The sequence below is a fragment of the Lathyrus oleraceus genome, chromosome 5, assembly GCF_024323335.1.
Source record: "Lathyrus oleraceus cultivar Zhongwan6 chromosome 5, CAAS_Psat_ZW6_1.0, whole genome shotgun sequence".
Lineage (NCBI taxonomy): Eukaryota > Viridiplantae > Streptophyta > Magnoliopsida > Fabales > Fabaceae > Lathyrus > Lathyrus oleraceus.
Genome location: NC_066583.1, coordinates 86,097,601 through 86,119,617, shown reverse-complemented (window position 1 = coordinate 86,119,617; position 22,017 = coordinate 86,097,601). Strand labels below are relative to the sequence as shown.

Sequence of the window (22,017 nt, the reverse complement as noted above, 5' to 3'; positions counted from 1 at the left end):
GGGTATTAAGGGTATGCCTGATTGGCTCTAGTGCTAGTGGGAGATTGTTGGTGTAAGCCCTAGAGGCCAATACTTTTGGTACTTGTATCGAATTATTTATTAATAATAAAAGGCTTTTTCTTTATTATGTTTGTTTAATAAAGTCCCTAGAATAGCTAGTCCATTTAATGTATCAAGTATGACTTAATCATGAGATCACATTAGACATAAGGACACTATTCTTAAAGTATCCATAGTCAAGATTTATTGTGAAGTGGGATAACATTACAACATGAAGACTATTATGTTTAGAGACTGATGATCACATCTCATGGATCATGGATAAAGAGTTATCAAGTCTTAAACATAGGTATGAATATTAAGAGTAATATTTATACCGGATTGACCCGCTATGAGAATACTATATAGAAAGTTATGCAAAGTGTCATGAGTTATTCTCATGGTGATAATGGTGTATACTACTCTTCGACCTGAAACCACTATGGACCCTAGATGTGGAGTCGAGTGCTTTATTGCTGATCCAACGTTGTCCATAACTGGATAACCATAAAGACAGTTGATGGGTACTCCACGAAGCATGCTGAGGGACATGAGTGACCTAGATGGAATTTGCCCATCCTGCATAACAGGATAAATGTCTATGGGCCCAATATTGAACTGGACAAGGATGACACGGTCTATGCCTTGTGTTCAATATAGACATAAGGGCAAAAGGGTAATTATACACATAAGTATTATCACAGAAGGAATTGTCAGATCACATGACATTTTCGTGTCTTGGGTAGCAGTGATGTGTTGCTAGATACCGCTCACTGTTTATTATGTTAAATACATGATTTAATATAATTGTCAATGTTGCGAAAACCTACAGGGTCACACACAAAGGACGGATTGATGAGAGATAGAGTAACTAAGGAACACCGTAATTTACGGTGCCCTTAAGTGAATTGTAGAACATCATAAAGGTACGGTGTACTTAAGTAGAATACGAAATATGGTAAGGTACCATGAGCTTAAGTGATTTTGGGCATATTATAAGATATGGGCCAAAATACACTTAAGTGGGCTTTTTAGCTTGAAGCCCACACAAGTGGTTCTATAAATAGAACCCTTTTGCAGAAGCATTCATTGCGGTTGCATTATTTTTGTTTCTCTCTCTCTCTCTCTCTCTCTCTCTCTCTCTCTCTCTCTCTCTCTCTTACTCAAAGCCTTCATTCGTACCAGCTAGCACTGAGATTGAAGGAATCCGTTCGTGTGGACTGAGTAGAGACGTTGTCATCGTTCAACGTTCGTGATCGCTCCGTGGATCTGCATCAAAGATTTTGATCGTCACAAGAGATCTGCACGAAAGTTTTCAATCGTCACAAGAGGTAAATATTCTATCACTGATCATGACCATTCGTAAGGATCTCTAAAGGAGAAAATTTAATTTCCGCTGCGTTTTGGATCATAATTCTCCTTCATCGTCATCGTCCAAAATTGTCAATGCGGTTTCTTCAAACCCTTTCTCAATCAAACCTCAAAACACTTAATTCTTATTAAACATTTTGCAAATAAGATGGAAATGGAACGTGGTGGATACCACACACTCCTGAGACTAGGATCCGAGATGGATATCTCGCCCATCCAAGTTCTCGCCATTACTCAAAACACATCAAACCAATTTTCTCGCCGTCGTGCGATTGACTCTTAAACCTTTTCTCGTCGCCGTGCGATTGACCCTTCAAACCTTTTCTCAAACGAAAGGTACTTTATTTCAAAATGCAAGGCAATGCGTCTCCACCTGTTTTGGGTAGTCCAACAACCAAACATTTTTCTACCCAGAACTACGTAAGCCTTGATTTCTCTGTTGAGATACGTAGGAGCAGGATTTGTAAATCTTGTCAGGCCCACTAATAAAAAACTTAGGTTTAGTCCTTCGTCAAAAATCCAAAAATATTCTCCTCTCTTCTTTCTTTCTTTCCCACCTAATAACTTAAAGCCTAACATTTTAAACTAACACTAACGCGCACAACTAACCTAACGGTTCCCGTTGAGTACAACGGACGTGAGGGGTGCTAATACCTTCCCCTTGTGTAATCGACTCCCGAACCCTGATTTGGTTGCGACGACCATAATCATTGTCGTTTTGTCTTGGGTTTTATTGATATTTCCCCTTTCCTTTTTAGGAATAAATAAAGTTCGGTGGCGACTCTATTCAGTCCATCATTGCAAGCGTGCGATTGCGCTTCACTAGGTCGTATCCCCATTTTTCCGAGGTGCGATAGATGGCGACTCTGCTGGGGACAGTCGTTCCCTAAGTGAGTCAAGCCTAGTTAGGACGTTTGTATGCCATTGTTTGTTTAATTGAGTGGATTTTCTTTATTGCTTTTATTATCTTTATTGTTATATTGTTATATTTGTTGTATATTGGTTCCACTGTGTTGGGTACTTGGATGTTTGATTGCAAACCATGTGGGAAAGACTCTACACCTGACTCTAGAGTAAAAAAAACATAAGATAGGACGATGGTTGAGTAGTACAGACTCCCGATATGAATACTTCATAAGAGTCGGTACGAGAACCTCACTTAGAGTAGATCCTTTTGCAAATATCGTCGCCCGAGGTGTATACCTCGTAAGCTTCGATGTTTCAAAGGGGTCCATGACTCTAAGAACCTTTTAGAACATTGAATCTTTGGCCAACTAGAAATGATGGTTGCGTAGTATGGATTCCCGAGGTGAATACTTCGTAAGAATCGATACGAGAACCTCGCTCAAAATAGATTCTCTAGATGGAGTTGACGATCGGAAACTATTTTCCGTAAGCGTCAAACATTCTTTTGAATCCATGACTCTGAGTACCCTGTCTAGAACCGAGTCGATGGTTGCATAGTGCGGACTCTCGAGGTGAATATTTCGTAAGAGTCGGTACGAAAACCTCACCCAGAATAGATTCCCTTGATGGAGTTGACGACTGGAAAGTATTTTCCGTAAGCGTCAAACATGTAAGAACAAAATTAGTTCTACAATAGAATTCCTGGATTTTGATGATAACAAAGGATGAAACCACAAATGGCACCCTAACAAAAGAATTCTAAGTGCGCAAGACTCTGAACAGCAACTAAGGACTCTGATCATTTTATCAGATACAAACACTGATCAAATACAAAGTGCTAGAAGATCATACGCATCTGAGGAAGAAGTGCACCCAAGAAGTTCTGAATCTGAGCAAAGCAAGATAGTAAAAAGAACCAGAAGCTCTAACATCCACTGGTCTTAGTTCTGATGATCTAGAAGACTAGTACTCTAAGAAGCTCTGATGTAACTTCAACTTAATCTCCTTCTGACGCATGACTCCGATATAACAAGACTCTGATGAATATTCTCCAAATCCAGAAAGAGTAACGGAAATAATTTCTCAATATGGAAATGAAGTATTATAAGAAAAAAGTTATTCAGGGAGACAAAATGGTTATGGCAAGAAACACATAAGTAATAACATTGAATGCTCATCAAAGACCAATATTCTGTCATCACTCCAACTGTCCTTCTCACTACTATATAAAGGACAGCCTACCTCATTGAGAGACACAACAATAACGCACAGAAAAATCATTCATATTCTCTCTCAATTTTTCACGAGTTGCTGCTCATACGTGAAAACTCTTGCTTAAATATTCTGCTGTAATACTTGCTTACTCTTAGAAGCACCTTCTATTACAAATCTATTTTGTAAAAATTGTTTTTGTTCCTCAAGTGACTCTACGTAGTCTGTATACTTGAGAGGACTAAGAGATCATTCTCTTAGACGTTTGGTTGTATAATATTTCAAAATTAGTGGATTAAGTCCTTTTGGAAGGCGAAATCACCTTGGCCGGGTGGACTGGAGTAGCTTTGCTTTCTAAGCGAACCAATATAAAATTTTGTGTGTTCTTATTTTTGAAAAAGCTTTTATTTTCTAAAACAATTCAAACCCCCCTTTCTTGTTTTTCTCACCTTCAGTTGGTATCAGAGCTACGTCTCTGTTATTGATTTTCTAATCAAACACTTAATAGTGTAGAGAGATCCAGAATGAGAAAAACTATGGCCAACACCAATGAAAGAGATAGTTACAACGCTAAGCCTCTAGTCTTTGATGGAGAGAAATTTGATTACTGGAAAGATAGAATTGAAAGTTTCTTTTTGGGCTACGACGCTGATCTCTGGGACATTGGCACAGTTGGATACATACCACCTGTAACAGATGCTGGAGTTGCCATTCCCAGAAGCAAAATGGCAGATGATCAGAAGCGTGAATTCAAGAATCATCACAAGGCCAGAACGATAATTCTCAATGTCATATCCTACAATGAGTACGAAAAAATCACCAACAGGGAAACAACTAAAGAAATACTTGACTCTCTGAAGATGACACATGAAGGAAACTCTCAAGTCAAAGAAACAAAGGCTCTGGCTCTAATCCAGAAATATGAAGCCTTCAAAATGAAGGATAATGAAGCTGTAGAGGTAATGTTTTCTAGATTTCAAACTCTAATTGAAGGTCTCAAAGTACTAGATAAAGGATACACAACTGCGGACCATGTCAAAAAGATAGTCAGAAGCTTTCCAAAGAAGTGGAGACCCATGGTCACAACCCTAAAGCTATCAAAGGATCTGAACAACATCAGCCTTGAAGAGCTTGTTAGTTCACTCAGAAGTCATGAGATAGAACTGGAAGAAGATGAGCCTTAGAAGAAGATCAAGTCTGTAGCACTAAAGTCCTGATCTGAAAGGCGCAAGTCTGACAAAAACAAAGCCTTCTAGGCCGAAGCAGAAGACGTTGATGACTCTGAAAAGGAAGATTCTGACGATGAGGAAAAATTATCCCTTCTGACCAGAAGAGTAAAATAACTCTGGAGAAAAAGGAATAATAACTTCAAAAAACCAAGATCCAAAGGAGATCGATCAGAATCAACCTCAAAAGGTAAATCTAACAAAGATGTTACGTGTTATGAATGTAAGGAAACAGGTCATTACAGAAACGAATATCCCAAGTTGAAGAAAGACAGTTCCAGAAAAGAGAACTTCAAGAAAAATTCCTTCAGAACCAAAAAGGGACTGATGGCTACCTGGGACGACAGTGAATCTGACTCATCAGAATCAAACTCTGATGAACAGGCAAATGTGGCACTCATGGCTACCACATCCAAGAATACTTCAGATGAAGAATCTGAATCTGAAGAGGTATTTTCTGAACTTTCTCGATCTGACCTAGAATCATGCCTATCTGAAACTCTAAACTCATATCAGAAACTCAAATAAAAATTTAAAGCTATAAAAGGTGTGCTTGAAGAAACACTAGAAGAATGTGGCAAACTTGAGATAATAATTTTAGAACTTCAAGATGAAAACAGAACCTTGATATTAGAAAGAGATTCAACAAAGAAAAATTGCTCAAAACTTGAAGAAGCGTTATCTCAAGCTCCACAAACTTCAAACATAATAATTTATGAATATGAAAAATCTTTTCAAAAGTTTCTGAAAAATGGGATAGAGAGGAGCAGAATGACATCCATGATTTATGGGCTCAGTCAGAACAATAGAAGAGGAATTAGGTATGATCCTAGTGAAGATAAAACTTCTACTAATGACCAACCTAAATCTCCATTTTCCTATCACTATACACATACACAAGCACAACGATTTAATAATGCTAGAAAACCCAAAGTGTTAAGAAACTCTGGGAAAACTAATCACAAAGGACCCAAAAGATTTTGGGTACCAAAGGATAAGATTGTTTATGTTGTAGATATCTTATCCAGCAGAGTTAAAACACCAGTCATGGTACCTGGACTCTGGATGCTCGCGACACATGACGGGAAGAAAATATATGTTCCAAAACCTGGAACTTAAAGACGCTGGATTCGTAGGCTTCGGAGGAGATCAGAAAGGAAGAATCAGAGGCTCCGGAACTATTGGTAGTGGTACTCTTCCCTCTATATCTGATGTTCTCTATGTAGAAGGATTAATGCATAATCTGTTATCAATAAGTCAATTAAGTGATAACGGGTATGATGTAATCTTCAATCAAAAACATGTAAAGCCATAAATCAAAACAATGGATTTGTCCTATTCACTGGCAAGAGGAAAAACAATATTTATAAAATAAATCTTTCGGATTTAAAAGAACAAAATGTAAAATGTTTGATGTCTGTTCACGAAGAGCAATGGGTATGGCATAGACGCTTGGGCCACATTAGCATGAGAAAGTTATCTCAGCTAAATAAACTCGAGTTAGTCAGAGGTCTACCTAAGCTGAAGTTTTCTTCAGATGCTCTATGTGAAGCATGTCAAAAAAGAAAATTTTCAAAATCATCTTTTAAAAAGAAAAATATTGTTTCTACCTCTAAGCCTCTGGAACTTCTTCACATTGATTTATTTGGTCCTGTGAAAACAGCATCAGTCAATGGAAAGAAATATGGACTAGTCATTGTTGATGATTTTAGTCGTTGGACATGGGTAAAATTCTTAAAGCACAAGAGTGAGTCTCACTCTGTATTCACTAGTTTCTGTTCCAAAGTGCAAAACGAATTTGACTCGAAAATCATCAGAGTCGGAAGTGATCATGGTGGGGAATTTGAAAACAAATTTTTTGAGGAATTATTTGACTCTAATGGAATATCCCATGATTTCTCCTACCCTAGAACTCCACAACAAAATGGAGTTGTAGAGAGGAAGAATAGGACACTCCAAGAGATGGCCAGAACCATGATCAATGAAACAAATGTGGCTGAAGGTATATTCAGAATACATCATGTTATATTCAGAATAGAATCTCCATAAGACCTCTTCTAGAGAAGACTCCCTATGAACTGTGTAAAGGAAAAAAACCCAACATTTCTTATTTTCATCCTTTTGGATGTTCCTGCTTTATTCTAAATACTAAAGAACATCTGAACAAGTTTGACTCTAAAGCACAAAAAGGTATTATGTTAGGATATTCAGAATGCTCTAAAGGCTACAGAGTATACAATACAGAAACCAAAATTGTGGAAGAATCAATTCATGTCAGATTTGATGATAAGCTTGACCCTGAAAAGTCAAAGCTAGTTGAGAAACTTGCAGATCTGGAGATTACTCTTGCAGGTTCTGACGAGAAGATCAAAGCACCTGAAGGAACTAAATCCCCAGCAATCCCAAAGAAAGCTAAAATTCGCCTCAACATATCTGAAGAGCTGATTCTGGGAAACAAGGATGAACCTATTCGAACTAGGTCAACCTTCAAGGCACTTGAAGAAACTCCTCTGGGACTAGTATCTCTGATCGAGCCTACTTCCTATGATGAGGCACTTCAAGATAGCGACTGGGGTCTAGCCATGCAAGAAGAGCTAGATCAATTCACAAAGAATGACGTCTGGGATCTTGTTCCTAAACCTAAAGGCACTCACATTATCGGAACCAGATGGGTGTTCAGAAATAAGCTGAATAAGAAAGGAGAAGTTGTCAGAAAAAAAACTCGGCTGGTGGATCAAGGTTACAGTCAACAAGAAGGCATTGACTACAATGAAACCATTTCCCCTGTCGCCAGGTTAGAGTCTATTCGCTTACTTATTTCATTTGTTGTAAATCATTCTATCAAATGGATGTCAAGAGTGCATTTCTTAATGGGTATATAATAGAAGAAGTGTATGTCAATCAACCTCCAGGTTTTGAAAATTCTAGTTGTTCAGAACATGTTTTTAAACTTAAAAAATCTCTATATGGACTAAAACAAGCTCCCAGAGCTTGGTATGAAAGATTAAGTAATTTTCTTCTGGAACATGATTTTATCAGAGGGAAAGTTGACTCTACACTCTCTTGTAAAAACATTAATAATGATCTCATGATATGCCAGATATACGTTATTGATATCATTTTTGGTTCAGCTAACGCCTCTGTATGTCTATAATTCTCTGAGCTAATGCAGGCAGAATTCGAAATGAGCTTAATGCAAGAACTAAAGTTCTTCCTAGGAATTCAGATTAATCAAGCTTCAGAAGTCACCTACGTTTATCAAAGTAAATACATAAAAGACATTCTGAAGAAATTTGAAATGGCTGAATGCAAACCTGCTAAGACACCCATGCATCCAACTTGCATTCTTGAAAGAGAAGAAGTTAGTCAAAAGGTTTGTCAGAAGCTCTATCGTGGTATGATAGGCTCTCTTCTCTATCTGACTGCTACACGTCCTGATATTCTATTTAGTGTTTGTCTCTGTGCCAGATTCCAATCAGATCCTAGAGAATCTCATTTAACAGCAGTTAAGAGAATTCTCGGATATCTGAAAGGAACTCCTAACCTGGGCCTGATGTATGAGAAAACATCAGAGTATAGACTATCTGGTTTTTGTGATGTAGATTACGCAGGAGACAGAATGGAACGAAAAAGTACATCTGGAAATTGTCAGCTCTTGGGAAAGAATCTGATATCCTAAGCCAGCAAAAGACAATCAACCATAGCCTTGTCAATTGCAGAAGCGGAATACATTTCAGCATCATTGTGCACTACCCAGATGCTCTGGATGAAGAATCAACTAGAGGATCTTCAAATCTTTGAGAGTAACATTCCTATTTTCTATGACAATATTGTTGCCATTTGTTTAAGCAAGAATCCTATTTTGCACTCCAGAGCTAAGCACGTAGAAATAAAACATCATTTCATTAGAGACTATGTTCAGAAAGGGGTAGTGATGTTGAAATTCATTGATACAGATCATCAATGGGCTGACATCTTTACCAAACCCCTAGCTGAAGATAGATTCCTTTTCATCTTAAAGAATCTGAACATTCAAAATTGTCCTGAATAAAATGTGCCTCTGAGTGAGCAAAATAAGATTCTAATGTAAACAAAGTGGATTCTGTATCTGACTCTGATACTCCTACCAAGTTAGAAGTCATCTGAGTTAGAGATCTCTAGGAGCCAACCCTTTGGTATTCCTGAAGATCAGATAGAGCAAACACGTGGAGCACCTTACGTCTGACCTTGGAACTTCTAGACAACTGTCTAGCAGTAATCAAGAAACAGTCTCTTGAGATCTCCTCGAGCAGTGTATAAACTATTGGGATTAGACATCATTTATGAGCTGTAATCATTTTTCCCTCTAACGTGCATACTTGGTTTTTGTGCTAAACTTTGTTTTGTGTGTTGTTTTGCATGCGCCCTAATTTGTATATTTAAACTCTTCACTCTACACATTGCACACTTTTCACTCTCACAAACACTCTCTACCTCAAGGCATTCCTGCAGCATGCATTCAAATTCTTCAACGATTCAACTCAGTTCTTCAACAACATTCATGGATTCTCAACAACAATCAGTGTATAACTTCTCTCAACAAATAGATTCCAACGAGCAAGCTCCAAGTTCTAGCACCCCAAACCCAACTGTTACCGGTGTCGTCTCCACTCCCATTTACAAAGAGCCTCACATTCTTGATCGTGAGCCTCATATCAACCTTGCAACACCTTTTGAGAAACTAGAAGTTTTATGTGAATCATTGGTGGATTTTGAAAACATGCGAAGGAACGGTGTTGACCTCACTGAAGAACTGCAGAATCAAGGTTGGGGAAACTACTTCCAACGTCTCTATAGTCCAGTTTACACAAACCTGGTTAAGGAATTCTGGAGATTCGCTGACGCTGACGATCACTACATTGTCTCCTATGTTCTGGGAGTCAAGATGGTGATCACTAAGAAGTCCATTGTTGCTCTTCTGGGCATGGAGAAAGTTGGAGGAAGAAGAATTTACAACATTAATCCTAGGGCAAAGTATCTGTCCCATGAGATTAATCCAACAATCTTCCAACAGAACGTTGAAGGCAAACACTGCAAGAACAAGGAACTGCATCAGAACCTCCGGGTATGGCTGAAGATCATCTTGAGCACCATACATCATCGCCCAGCTTCCAACTCCTCAGACTATATTAACACAGACCAGAAGTGCATCCTGTATTGCATCCACAAGGGCCTGAAACTCTGCCTTCCGGCACTCCTCTTCAAGTAGCTCAGAGACTCTGTAAGAGATACAAGAAACAACATGAAGCCCAGAAACTACATCCCTTTAGGGAGGCCGATCTTTGACGTTCTGATTGAAAGCGGTCTCGTGGACCATCTGATAAAGTTCAGACTCATGGAAGATGTGATGATAGATACTGGAAGAGCTCTGAACGCCCGCAATCTGAAGAGCATGGGGATTCTGGATCAAGTAAGGGTCAAACCTACTCTGGACACCTCCTGGGATACTCTCAAAGATCAGAGGAAGATCCCAAATGGACTTTATCTGTTCGCAAAGATCGACCCTCCAGAGGTAATCTTGTATTACTTAGATGATCTGCAAAAATAAGGAGTAGATATCTCAGACTTCAACTTAAGCCAACTGCCAGAATATCCTCCCAACTTCATGAAGCGACCACGAGGACCATCTGAGAAGGAAAAGCAGGCGAAGAAAGCGAAGTTGGGAGAATCCTCTGGATCAAGACCTCCAGTACCTCTGACTGGATCTTCTGGTAAGTCTGTTTCTATCGCTCCTTCTGTACAACTTAAGCCTATTTCCTCCTTTATCCCTCGACCAACACCCATATATACCAACTCAGACACTCCTCCCTCAACCACCAGACCATCTAACCAACCCTCTCAGAAATTCAACCTTGCCACCACAACCCTGCCTATTTTAGAAGCAGAAATGCTAAACGAAACAACCTCACCCTCTTCATCTTCTTCTCCATAATCACCCCCTACTATAACATTTCCACAGATACTAAACCATCTGACCCTCCCTCTCCAACTCTGGCTCAACTCCAAACGTGTGCTCTGGCCTCACAACAGCCAACACAATCCATACCCGAACCAGAAGTCACCTCATCACCCATAGAAGAACCAAACACAACCACATCTGACCCTCCACCATCTGAAACAACTCCCACTGAAACTCAACCACCCACCTCTGACATACCTCCACCAAATACATTCGTTGCACCACAAACTCCCACACTCAACCTAAGCCCTCCCACTTCTCCATCCCTAGCCTCTGAACCTGAAAACACCCTTCTAACCCTTGAGGAAGCAATAATGGTGTTTGCAGAAGCTTCAGTTGACAATGTCAAGTCTCTGACCATCAACTCTGGCATCAGTGATGATCCTTCCGCTATAAGGACTCACTGGAATAGAGTGATTAGTTGGATGACCTCTGAAGCCTTTAAGCTGAAGGGCCTCTCTGAGCAAGTCCGCAACGACTTCATCAGAGACGCTGAGATCAGACTACATGAGCGCCTAGCCTGAGAAGCTGAGGAGCGAGCACGCAGAGAAGCAGAAGAGAAAGCCAAGCAAGAAGAACTGCAGAGGATCAAGGAAGCTGAAGCCAAAGCTCTAGCTGATGCCGCTGTTGCCGCTGAAGCTGAAGCATAAGCCAAAGTTGCCGCTGAAGCAGAAGCACGCCTAGTTGAAGAGTCTGCCACCAAGGTAGAACAGGATGCTCTGACTCAGGGGGAGACCTCCACTTTTGTCCCTATGATCTAAAGACTCTTTAAGATCTTTAGAAAGAACAGAAGGAAGTCCGAGCCAGATTGGATCAACAGGACACAGTAAATGTCAACATTCAGAATCTGCTGACCCAACTGCTCCAGAGGATTCCTCAACCTCCAAACCCTTAGGCACCTAGGACTTGTTTATGTGTTCTTTTGCTTGTTGCTCTGATTTGCTTGTTGCTTTCTATTTTACTTGTTTGTTGTCTGTGTTTCTGACATTTGTACCTGCTATGTGAATATATCTATATATCCTTTTGCTCTTTCATTTTCACTTAGTCTTTTTGATTCTGACAAAAAGGGGGAGAAACTAAAAACAACTTTGATGAACATATCTAACTTCTATCAGAACTCTGCAAACATTGTTTCTAACCTTTTTAACTTAGAAATTTGCAGGAGAATAGCTAAAAACACCATATCATGAAAGGTCCGGTAAGAACTTCTGAACTCCCAGATTTATCTCAGGGGGAGCTCACTTCCATCTGATCTAAAACTCTTATCTAAAAATGTTTCATCTCTGAAGTAAGATTGTTTTGTCATCATCAAAAAGGGGGAGATTGTAAGAACAAAATTAGTTCTATAATAGAATTCCAGGATTTTGATGATAACAAAGGATGAAACCAAAAATGGCACCCTAACGAAATTTTTCTAAGTGTGCAGGACTCTGAACAGCAACTACGGACTCTGATCATTTTATCAGATACAAACACTGATCAGATACAAAGTGCTAGAAGATCAGACGCATCTGAGGATGAAGTGCGCCCAAGAAGTTCTGAATCTGAGCAAAGCAAGACAGTAAAAAGAACCATAAGCTCTAACATCCACTGGTCTTAGTTCTGATGATCTAGAAGACTAGTACTCTGAGAAGCTCTGATGTAACTTTAACTTAATCTCCTTCTGACGCATGACTCCGATATAACAAGACTCTGATGAAGATTCTCCAAATCCAGAAAGAGTAACGGAAAGAATTTCTCAATATGGAAATGAAGTATTTTAAGAAAAAAGTTATTCAGGGAGACAAAATGGTTATGGCAAGAAACACAGAAGTAATGACATTGAATGCTCATCAAAGACCAATATTCTGTCATCACTCCAATGATCATTCTCACTACTATATAAAGGACAACCTACCTCATTGAGAGACACAACAATAATGCACAGAAAAATCATTCATATTCTCTCTCAATTTTTCATGAGTTGTTGCGCATACGTGAAAACTCTTGCTTAAATATTCTGCTGTAATACTTGTTTACTCTTAGAAGCACCTTCTATTACAAATCTATTTTGTAAAAAAAAAAATTGTTCCTCAAGTGACTCTGCGTAGTCTGTATACTTGAGAGGACTAAGAGATCATTCTCTTAGACGTTTGGTTGTATAATCTTTCAAGATTAGTGGATTAAGTCCTTTTTGAAGGCGAAATCACCTTGGTCGGGTGGACTGGAGTAGCTTTGTTTTCTAAGCGAACCAGTATAAAATTCCGTGTGTTCTTATTTTTGAAAAAGCTTTTATTTTCTGAAACAATTCAAACCCCCCTTTCTTGTTTTTCTCACCTTCAAAACATTCTTGCGAATCAATGACTCTAGGGATCCTTTGTAACAAAGCCCTAGATCATACCCGACGAGAACCCTGTTTTGGAAAGTAATCAGATTCATCCATACCTTGGACCTTTGAACCTGTACCAAAAAAACATTGCATCCATCCATTCATTGCATACGCATAAAAAGCAAAACTCTTAGTTTGTTTCACATTATTTCAGGAATCCAATACTTGTTAGCAAAATGAATCCTAAGAGAAGAAGCACTTTTCAGTTTAAATACAAGAACGTGGACCTTGTCAGCCTGCAGAAGTTGAGTGCCAGAGTAACACCAATCAAACTCAACAGCTTTGTGCAAAACTATGGAAGAATCCTGGACATCCTAAATGAGAAGATGGACATGATGACTGCAGTGACTATTGCTCAATTCTATGATCCACCTCTACGTTGTTTCACATTTTTTGACTTCCTATTGGCTCCTACCTTTGAGGAGTTTGAGAGGATCATAGGCCGGAATTTGAAGGATCATAACCCATTTCCTAAGTTCGATGAAGATTTTCCTCCCAAGAGGATAGCTTTAGCTTTGGGTCTGAAAGTTTCTGAAGTCGTGGACAATTGGGATGTGAAGGGAGCTCTCAATGGTTTTTCTAGGAAGTTCTTGGAAGATCAAGCTAAGAAGATGGAAAAAGAAGGGAATTGGGAAGCCTTCTATGCTGTGTTAGCCGTGTTGGTATATGGGATAGTTCTCTTCCCAAATATTGACCATTTTGTGGACCACCTGGCGGTGAGAATTTTCCTCTCTGGTAACCCTGTACCGTTCCTCCTAGCAGACCTCCACTACGCTCTCCATGATCTCCATGAGAAGAAGGGAGGAACCATCTTATGTTGTGCACAACTTTTTCATGCCTGGTTTAGATCCCATATGCCCGAAGAAGACCCTTTTGTCTCAAAGGAACTCAAGCCTTCCCAGAAGTTAGCTTCCCTCACCTCCAATCATGTTAAGTGGTATATCAGGGATTGGGAAATCGAGGATGTTATTGTCAGCATTGGAGACTTCCCCAATGTACCTTTGATAGGAACCAAGGGTTGCATCAACTATAACCCCGTGTTATCTCTGAGACAACATGGTTACCCTATGAATGGCCCTCCAAAAGCTAAAGCTTTAGAGCCTTTCATCTTACACAGTGCTGAAGCGGATCATCCCATGGTGAAAAAGATCAAGAGGTCTTGGCAAGCAGTTATCAGAAAAGGTAAGGAGTTGGGTAAGAGAAATGTCATTGCTCAAGAGCCATATACTTGTTGGGTTAGAGAGAGGGTTCAGATGGTTAAACTCCCCTTTCCGTTTGATCCTTCTATCTATCCATCGGTTCTTGAGCCAGAACCCATATTACCTGAAGATGTAGAGAAACTCAATGCCCGTATCAAGGAGTTGGAGTTGGAGAATTCTGATTTGAGAGTTAAGCTTGGCCGAGTCTCGATAGAGAATGGGAATTTGAAAGACGGTCAATAGAAGAAGGACAAAGATCTTGAAATCTCCAACAAAAGAGCTAGGGAGTCTGAAGCAAGGAGAGAAAAATTCGGACAAGCACTCTACAACACTAAATTTGTGTTCAAGTCAAAGGAGGAGGAGTTGGATAGAGCTTTACTCCGGATTCAAAAACTCAACAAGACTCTGGAATTGACCCTTGAAATGAAAAGGGAAACACAGTTGATTTCTGAGATTCGTACTCATGAACTGGAGAATACCATTCAGAAATACAAGGATACTCTGGAACGCGAGAAGCTGAAGATTGAAGAGTCATAAAGAGTTTGCACACGACTGAAATATCATTTGGAACGAGCCGATGCTAGAATCCAGGCACTTGAAGGTGGGGATTAGGATGCTGCCTATATGATGTTGCTAGGTGAATGCAGATATTGGAGAAACCTCTATAGGGACATAGAGGTGACCAAGGCTGAAGACTTGCGCATCATTCAAGACCTCCAAGGGCTTTACACTGAGTGGAAGGGAAAATTTCTGAGGCTGTCCAGATTTGCGAATTCCGTCATGCGAGAGCTACCTGAGAAACTACAAGAAACTGATTGGTGCATGTGTCCAGAGAACACCCTGCATCAAGTCTTTAATTTCATTAAGTTTTGTAAGGCGATGCTAGAAGGGCTGACTACCGACCTTGCTACGGTTCGGAAAGCCCATAAGCCATAAGCACGTTGTTTGTATTTGAACTTTGCTATGAGATCAATGGAAAAAATCGCTTTTGAGATTCATTTTTATTGTGTTTCATTTCCTTATTATTTTAAATATTTGCGAACAAGTGTTGTGGCATTTTTGAAATGAATGACTGAAACTAACCAAGAGTTTTGCAAACAAAATGCATCCATACATGCATTCATGCATTTCCAAAATAGAGTCTTACTCCGCCCTTTCTCCCTCCAGTTTCACGCTGAATTTTCAACACCAGTACAATACTCGCGCCCGAGCAAGACAGAGAATGGCTGAACAAGAACAAGAGAGCGCCCAAATTAGAGCTGAACTAGACGAAATCAAGGGAGGCATGTCCCAGATGCGAGAAATGTTGCAAGCTTTAACCTTCAGGTTTGAGGTTCTGCAAGCAACCGTGATTTTAGAGACAACGGGCCCAGCCGTGGAAGTCCAACCTCAGAGGACGTTACCCTCAACTCTTCCTCCGTATGGGCTACCTTACGACTTCGTCCCTCAAGCGGAAGTAATGCACGACATGGGGCAATCTGTCCAACAAGCCGTGCCATTACCGGTTTACACCGACGCCGTCCAATCATCCATACTGTGGTTGCACTAGCTGCCTATGCTAGGCATATTCCTCACTATGAAGATCAAAATCACATGTATCAGACTGTCGACTCAACCGTTGCTGGTGACGAAGTAAGGTTTGAGGATTTCAGAGAAGTAAAGGAGAACATGCAGCTCCTTGCGAAGAAGTTCCGAGATTTGGAAGGAGACCACGTCTTTGGATCTGCTGCCAAAGAAATGTGCCTTGTATCTGGGTTGGTGATTCCGGCCAAATTCAAAACTCCAGACTTCGAAAAATACAAGGGGCATACTTGTCCAAAGAGCCATCTCATCATGTATTACCGAAAAATGGCTGCACACGTGGAGGACGACAAGCTGATGATCCACTGCTTTCAAGATAGCTTGAGTGGGGCTCCTTCCAAATGGTATCTAAGTCTGGATCAGAATAGGATCAGGTGTTTCCAAGACCTGTCAGACGCGTTCATAAAACATTACAAATACAATATGGACATGGCGCCTGACAGAAGACAGTTGCAAAGCATGTTCCAGCATGACAAGGAGTCCTTCAAAGAATATGCTCAAAGATGGAGGGAACTGGCTTCTCAGGTTGAACCACCTCTTGCTGAGAAGGAATTGGCCGAACTGTTTATCGACACTGTCCAACCTCAATTCTACTAGAAGATGGTTGGGAGTGCTTCCTTGGGATTCTCCGAGCTTGTGGCTATAGGAGCTCGCGTTGAAAATGGTGTAAGAAATGGCAACTAGCGGTTGTAGCTGGAACTTCAAATGCTAATCAAAAGAAGTTCTCTAGAGGGTTTCCCAGAAAGAAGGAAGGGGAAATAAATGTTGTGACTGTTGGTCAAGGAAGAGCTCCTCCAAGAAGGAGACCACAACAATATCCACCTCAGCAGTATGCTCAACAACCCTTTCCCTATCAACAACCCATGTATCCCGTCCAGTATGCTCCGCAACCGTACGTGGCTGCTGTGACGCCTACATTCACTCAACAGCCTGCTCAGGCTTATCAAGCGCCTCTAGTTTATCGGCCAGCTCCAGTTCAACAACGTGCTGCGGTTCCTCCAGCTTATCAACAAGCACCAGCAGCTCCTGTCTATCAACAACCAAGAGCTCAAGCGCCAAGGCAAAATGCTCAGAACCAGAATAGGAGACAAGGGGATAGGGCGACCTTCAATCCAATCCCAATGACGTACACTGAGCTTTATCCCTCCCTATTGCAAAAGGGTTTGGTGGTTCCCAGACCTATGGGACCTCCACCTGATCGTCTGCCTCCGTGGTACAACCCTAATGCATACTGTCCTTTTCATGAAGGTGCCCCCGGGCATGACCTAGAGGGTTGCTACACTCTAAAGCATAGGGTTCGTGAACTGATTGAGAGCAAGATCTTGTCTTTTAAGGACATGGGACCGAATGTGAAGAACAATCCTCTTCCTCCCCATGGATATCTTGCAGTAAACGCCATTGAAGATGCCTCTGTTGGTGTTACGGTTGATAAGGTGGATGATGTTAAGACTCCTTTGGCAGCGTTCCATGCCCGATTGGTGGAAGCTGGCCTGATTAATGTTAATCATGACAACTGTGAAGAGTGTGCCATATACCCAAGGGGGTGTCAGGTGGTACGAGACAACATTCAAGACTTGATGGATAAAGGAGTGCTTCAGATATCCAGTGTTGCGAAGAACGAAGACGTGTTGGTAATTGAACCTTGTTTCAATTTACCTGAACCAATTGAAATCCCATATTACAGTGGTGGAGTGGTTCTGGTGAATAGTAAGTCATCGCCTATTGAAATATGTATCCCCACGCCTTTTTCATATGAGAGCACCAAGGCCGTGCCTTGGAAATATGAGATTACCGTTGTAGACAAGGTAGTTGAAGGAAGCGCAGACGCTGAAGTGACATAAGCTGTAAGTGAAGACGTCACCAATATTACAGGAATGAGCAGAATGACCCGTAGTGGTCGAATCTATACGCCTAAATTCAATGTGACTCCTCAAGGGTCGGCCAAGGAATCAACAGTTGTAGCTCCCACTAAAGAACCCGAAGTAGTTCAATCCGAAGATGCTGTTGAATTCCTGAAGTTAATCAAGAGAAGTGACTACAAAGTGGTGGATCAGCTGCATCAAACACCATCTAAGATTTCTATTCTGTCCCTGCTATTAAACTCCTAAGCCCATAGGGAGGCTTTGTTGAAGGTGCTTGCCCAAGCTCATGTAACACAAAACATAACAGTTGACCAATTTGATGGAGTAGTTGCAAACATCACAGCCTGCAATACTTTGAGCTTCATTAGAGAGGAATTACCTGAGGATGGACAAAATCACAATCGTGCTCTCCATATCTCGGTAAAATGCAAAGATGATGCTTTGGCAAGAGTTTTGGTTGATACTGGATCTTCTCTGAATGTGATGCCAAAAAGAACACTCGCCAAATTATCTTATCAAGGACCAGCTATGAAGCCTAGTGCCCTGATAGTGAAAGCCTTCGATGGCTCCAGGAGAACCGTGATTGGAGAGGTTGAATTGCCTATATTGATTGGCCCTCACGTATTCCCGAATAATTTCCAAGTCATGGATATTAATCCAGCATATAGCTGCTTGCTGGGACATCCTTGGATTCATGCTGTAGGGGCAGTCACCTTCACTTTACATCAGAAAATGAAGTTTGTAGTGGACAATCAATTAATCATCATATCTGGAGAATAAGACTTTGTGGTCAGTCACCTTTCATCCTTCAGATATATCGAGGCTGATGAGGACGCTTTGGAAACTTCTTTCCAACCTCTTGAAATAGCCAATGCCACTTTTGTGGAGATGAAGGACCCTGTTGGGAAAGCTTGTTCATCGTTCGCTTCTCTGAAAAGCGTAAAGTCTAGCATTGAAGGAGGAAACCCTGAAGGTTGGGGTCAACTTATTGATATTCGTGAGAAGCATGATCGCTTTGGTCTAGGATATGTGCCTTCCGCTGCGAAAGGAGCCCGAGTCCCTACAAAGGACAACACCCGAAGCATCCAGGAAGTATTCCTTAGCACATGATTCATCCATGGAGATCAGGTCAATGCAATTGAAGATAGCACCGAAAATGAAGATCAACCATGTTTGGTTTATTGGTGTGAGACAGCTTTGAACAACTGGAAGGCGGTTGAGATCCCCGGAATTTTTCCTTTGTCAAAGTAATAATTGTTGTATTTTTCCTTTCAAATCCTTAGCTCTGCCCAAGGCTAATGGATTATGTTGTAGGGCCCCTTTTCATTTTCAAATAATCATTATCAATGAATGAAAGGCATTTTGTTAAATTCTTATTATTCATTTACTTGGCTTTCTCTTAAGAAAATGGAAATATTTTCAAAAACAAAAAAACTTTTCGTTTATGCATCTTTCATCTTTACTTTTATAAAAGAAATCAATCATTCAAACATGCAGAATAAATGATAACCCCGTTGAATCCAATGACTTTACTCCCTCTCATAACTTTGACTCCCCTATCTACCAAGCGGAAGAAGAGGGTGAGGAAGATTGCTACATCCCCGACGAATTGGCAAGGCTGCTCGAACACGAGTCCAAAGCCCTTCGGCCACATGAAGAACCGGTGGAAATAATCAACCTTGGCACAGAGGAAGAGAAGAAAGAAGTCAAAATCGGCACCACACTTGAAGCAAGCGTCAAAGCGAGATTGGTTAAGCTGCTACAAGAATATGTGGATGTATTTGCATGGTCATACTAGGATATGCCAGGTTTGGACACCGACATCGTTGAGCAAAAGCTTCCGCTTCAGCCAGAATGCCCGCCGGTAAAATAGAAACTCCGAAGAACAAGACCAGATATGGCTCTGAAGATCCGTGAAGAAGTCAAACGACAATTTGAAATTGGTTTTCTCGCAGTGGCGAAGTACCCACAATGGGTAGCTAATATTGTACTTGTTCCTAAAAAGGACGGAAAGGTGAGGATGTGTGTTGACTATAGGGATCTGAATAGAGCTAGTCCAAAAGACAATTTCCCTCTACCACACATTTATACTCTGGTAGACAACACTGCAAGTTTTGTTGTATTCTCCTTTATGGATGGTTTTTCTGGATACAATCAAATCAAGATGGCTCCAGATGACATGCAGAAGACCACTTTTATTACCCCTTAGGGCACGTTTTGCTACAAGGTAATGCCTTTCGGTCTCAAAAATGTGGGGGCAACTTACCAAAGAGCTATGGTCACTCTTTTCCATGATATGATGCACAAAGAGATAGAGGTTTATGTTGATGACATGATCGTTAAATCTCATAATGAAGAAGATCATATGAGCCATCTGAAGAAGCTGTTTAAACGCCTCAGAAAGTTTAGATTACGATTAAACCCTGCAAAATGCACATTCGGTGTCCGTTCAGGGAAGTTGCTTGGTTTGATCGTTAGTCTACGAGGAATTGAGATGGACCCTGACAAGGTCCAAGCTATACAAGAAATGCCTGCTCCACGCACCGAGCGAGAGGTTAGAGGGTTCCTTGGACGTTTGAATTACATCTCAAGGTTTATCTCACATATGACGGCCACGTGTGAGCCTATCTTCAAATTGCTTCGAAAAGATCAAGCTGTTGAGTGGAATTCTGATTGTCAAAGTGCTTTTGAGAAGATTCTGCTGGGGCAACACGATGAAATTGGTCGGAAAGAACATGCTATTTACTATCTGAGTAAAAAGTTTACTGATTGTGAAAGTCAATATTCGCTTTTGGAGAAAACTTGTTGCGCGCTAGCATGGGCCGCTCGTCGTTTGAGGCAGTACATGATTCGCCATACTACTTTGTTAATCTCGAAGATGGATCCAATAAAGTACATCGTTGAGAAACTTGCCTTGACTAGAAGACTTGCCCGTTGGCAGATGCTTTTGTCAGAGTACGACATCCAGTACGTAACCTAGAAGGCAATCAAGGGAAGTGTGTTAGCAGAGTATCTTGCTCACCAACCAATTGAAGACTATCAGCCATTGAAGTTTGATTTCCCCGATGAGGATATAATGGTGATAAAGGATTGTGAGATCCCAGGCCCGGATGAAGGACCAGAACCAGGATCTCGGTGGAAGCTCACGTTTGATGGTTTTTCCAATTATAGTGGTCATGGTGTGGGAGCTGTTTTGATGAATCCAAATGGTGGCTTTACTCCTTTCACAACAAGGTTGTGCTTTGATTGTACGAATAATGTCGCCGAATATGAAGCTTGCATCCTTGGTCTTGAAGCCGCAATTGATCTCCGAATCAAGATCCTTGAGGCGTATGGAGATTCAGCCTTGGTGATCTATCAAGTCAAAGGAGAATGGGAAACTCGTGATGTGAATCTGATCCCGTATCGTGCTCATGTTGTAAAGATGATAGAATACTTTGATGATATCACTTTCCATCACATCCCAAGAGTAGAAAATCAAGTGGCTAACGCTTTGGCAACATTAACATCAATGTACCAAGTCAGATTCCATAATGAAGCTCCACTTATTCGAATCGAGCGAAGAGATGAGCCTGCTTACTGTCAGCTGATTGAAGAAGAAACTGATGGTAAACCACGGTTTCATGACATCAAGCGATATCTTTTAAGTCAAGAGTATCCAGAAGATGCTACATTGTTGGATAAGAAAACTCTAAGGAGGTTATCATCCAAATTATTTTTGAGCAATGATGTGCTTTACAAGAGAAACCATGACATGGTTCTGCTCAGATGCGTGGATAGACACGAAGCAGACATGTTAATCAAGGAGATTCATGAAGGATCCTTTGGGACCCATGCCAATGGACATGCCATGGCCAAGAAGATTTTGAGAGCTGGTTATTACTGGTTAACCATGGAGTCCGATTGCTTCAGTTATGCTAGGAAATGTCATAAATGTCAGATTTATGTGGACAAAGTGCATGTACCACCAACACTTTTGAATTTTTTAACATCGCCTTGGCCCTTCTCAATGTGGGGTATCGACATGATTGGGGCTATAGAGCCTAAGGCTTTCAATGGTCACCGCTTCATCCTGGTTGCCATCGATTACTTTACTAAATGGGTAGAGGATACTTCCTACACCAATGTGACAAGACATGTGGTTGCTCGCTTTATTAAGAAGGAGATTATCTGCCGCTATGGAATCTCAAGCAAGATCATCACAGATAATGGTTCAAACTTGAACAACAAGACAATGACAGAATTATGTGAGAGT

At 40.8% G+C, this 22,017-nt stretch overlaps 1 protein-coding gene across 1 annotated transcript; it reads left to right on the top strand.

The window, feature by feature from the left end:
- Window positions 1-15,912: 15,912 nt before the first annotated feature.
- On the top strand, window positions 15,913-18,872 carry LOC127078874 (uncharacterized). The gene is made up of 5 exons (XM_051019293.1): window positions 15,913-16,476; window positions 16,572-17,607; window positions 17,773-17,917; window positions 18,017-18,499; window positions 18,575-18,872. Exons 1-5 carry the CDS (start codon window positions 15,913-15,915, stop codon window positions 18,870-18,872), a joined length of 2,526 nt encoding a protein of 841 aa, XP_050875250.1.
- Window positions 18,873-22,017: the final 3,145 nt, after the last annotated feature.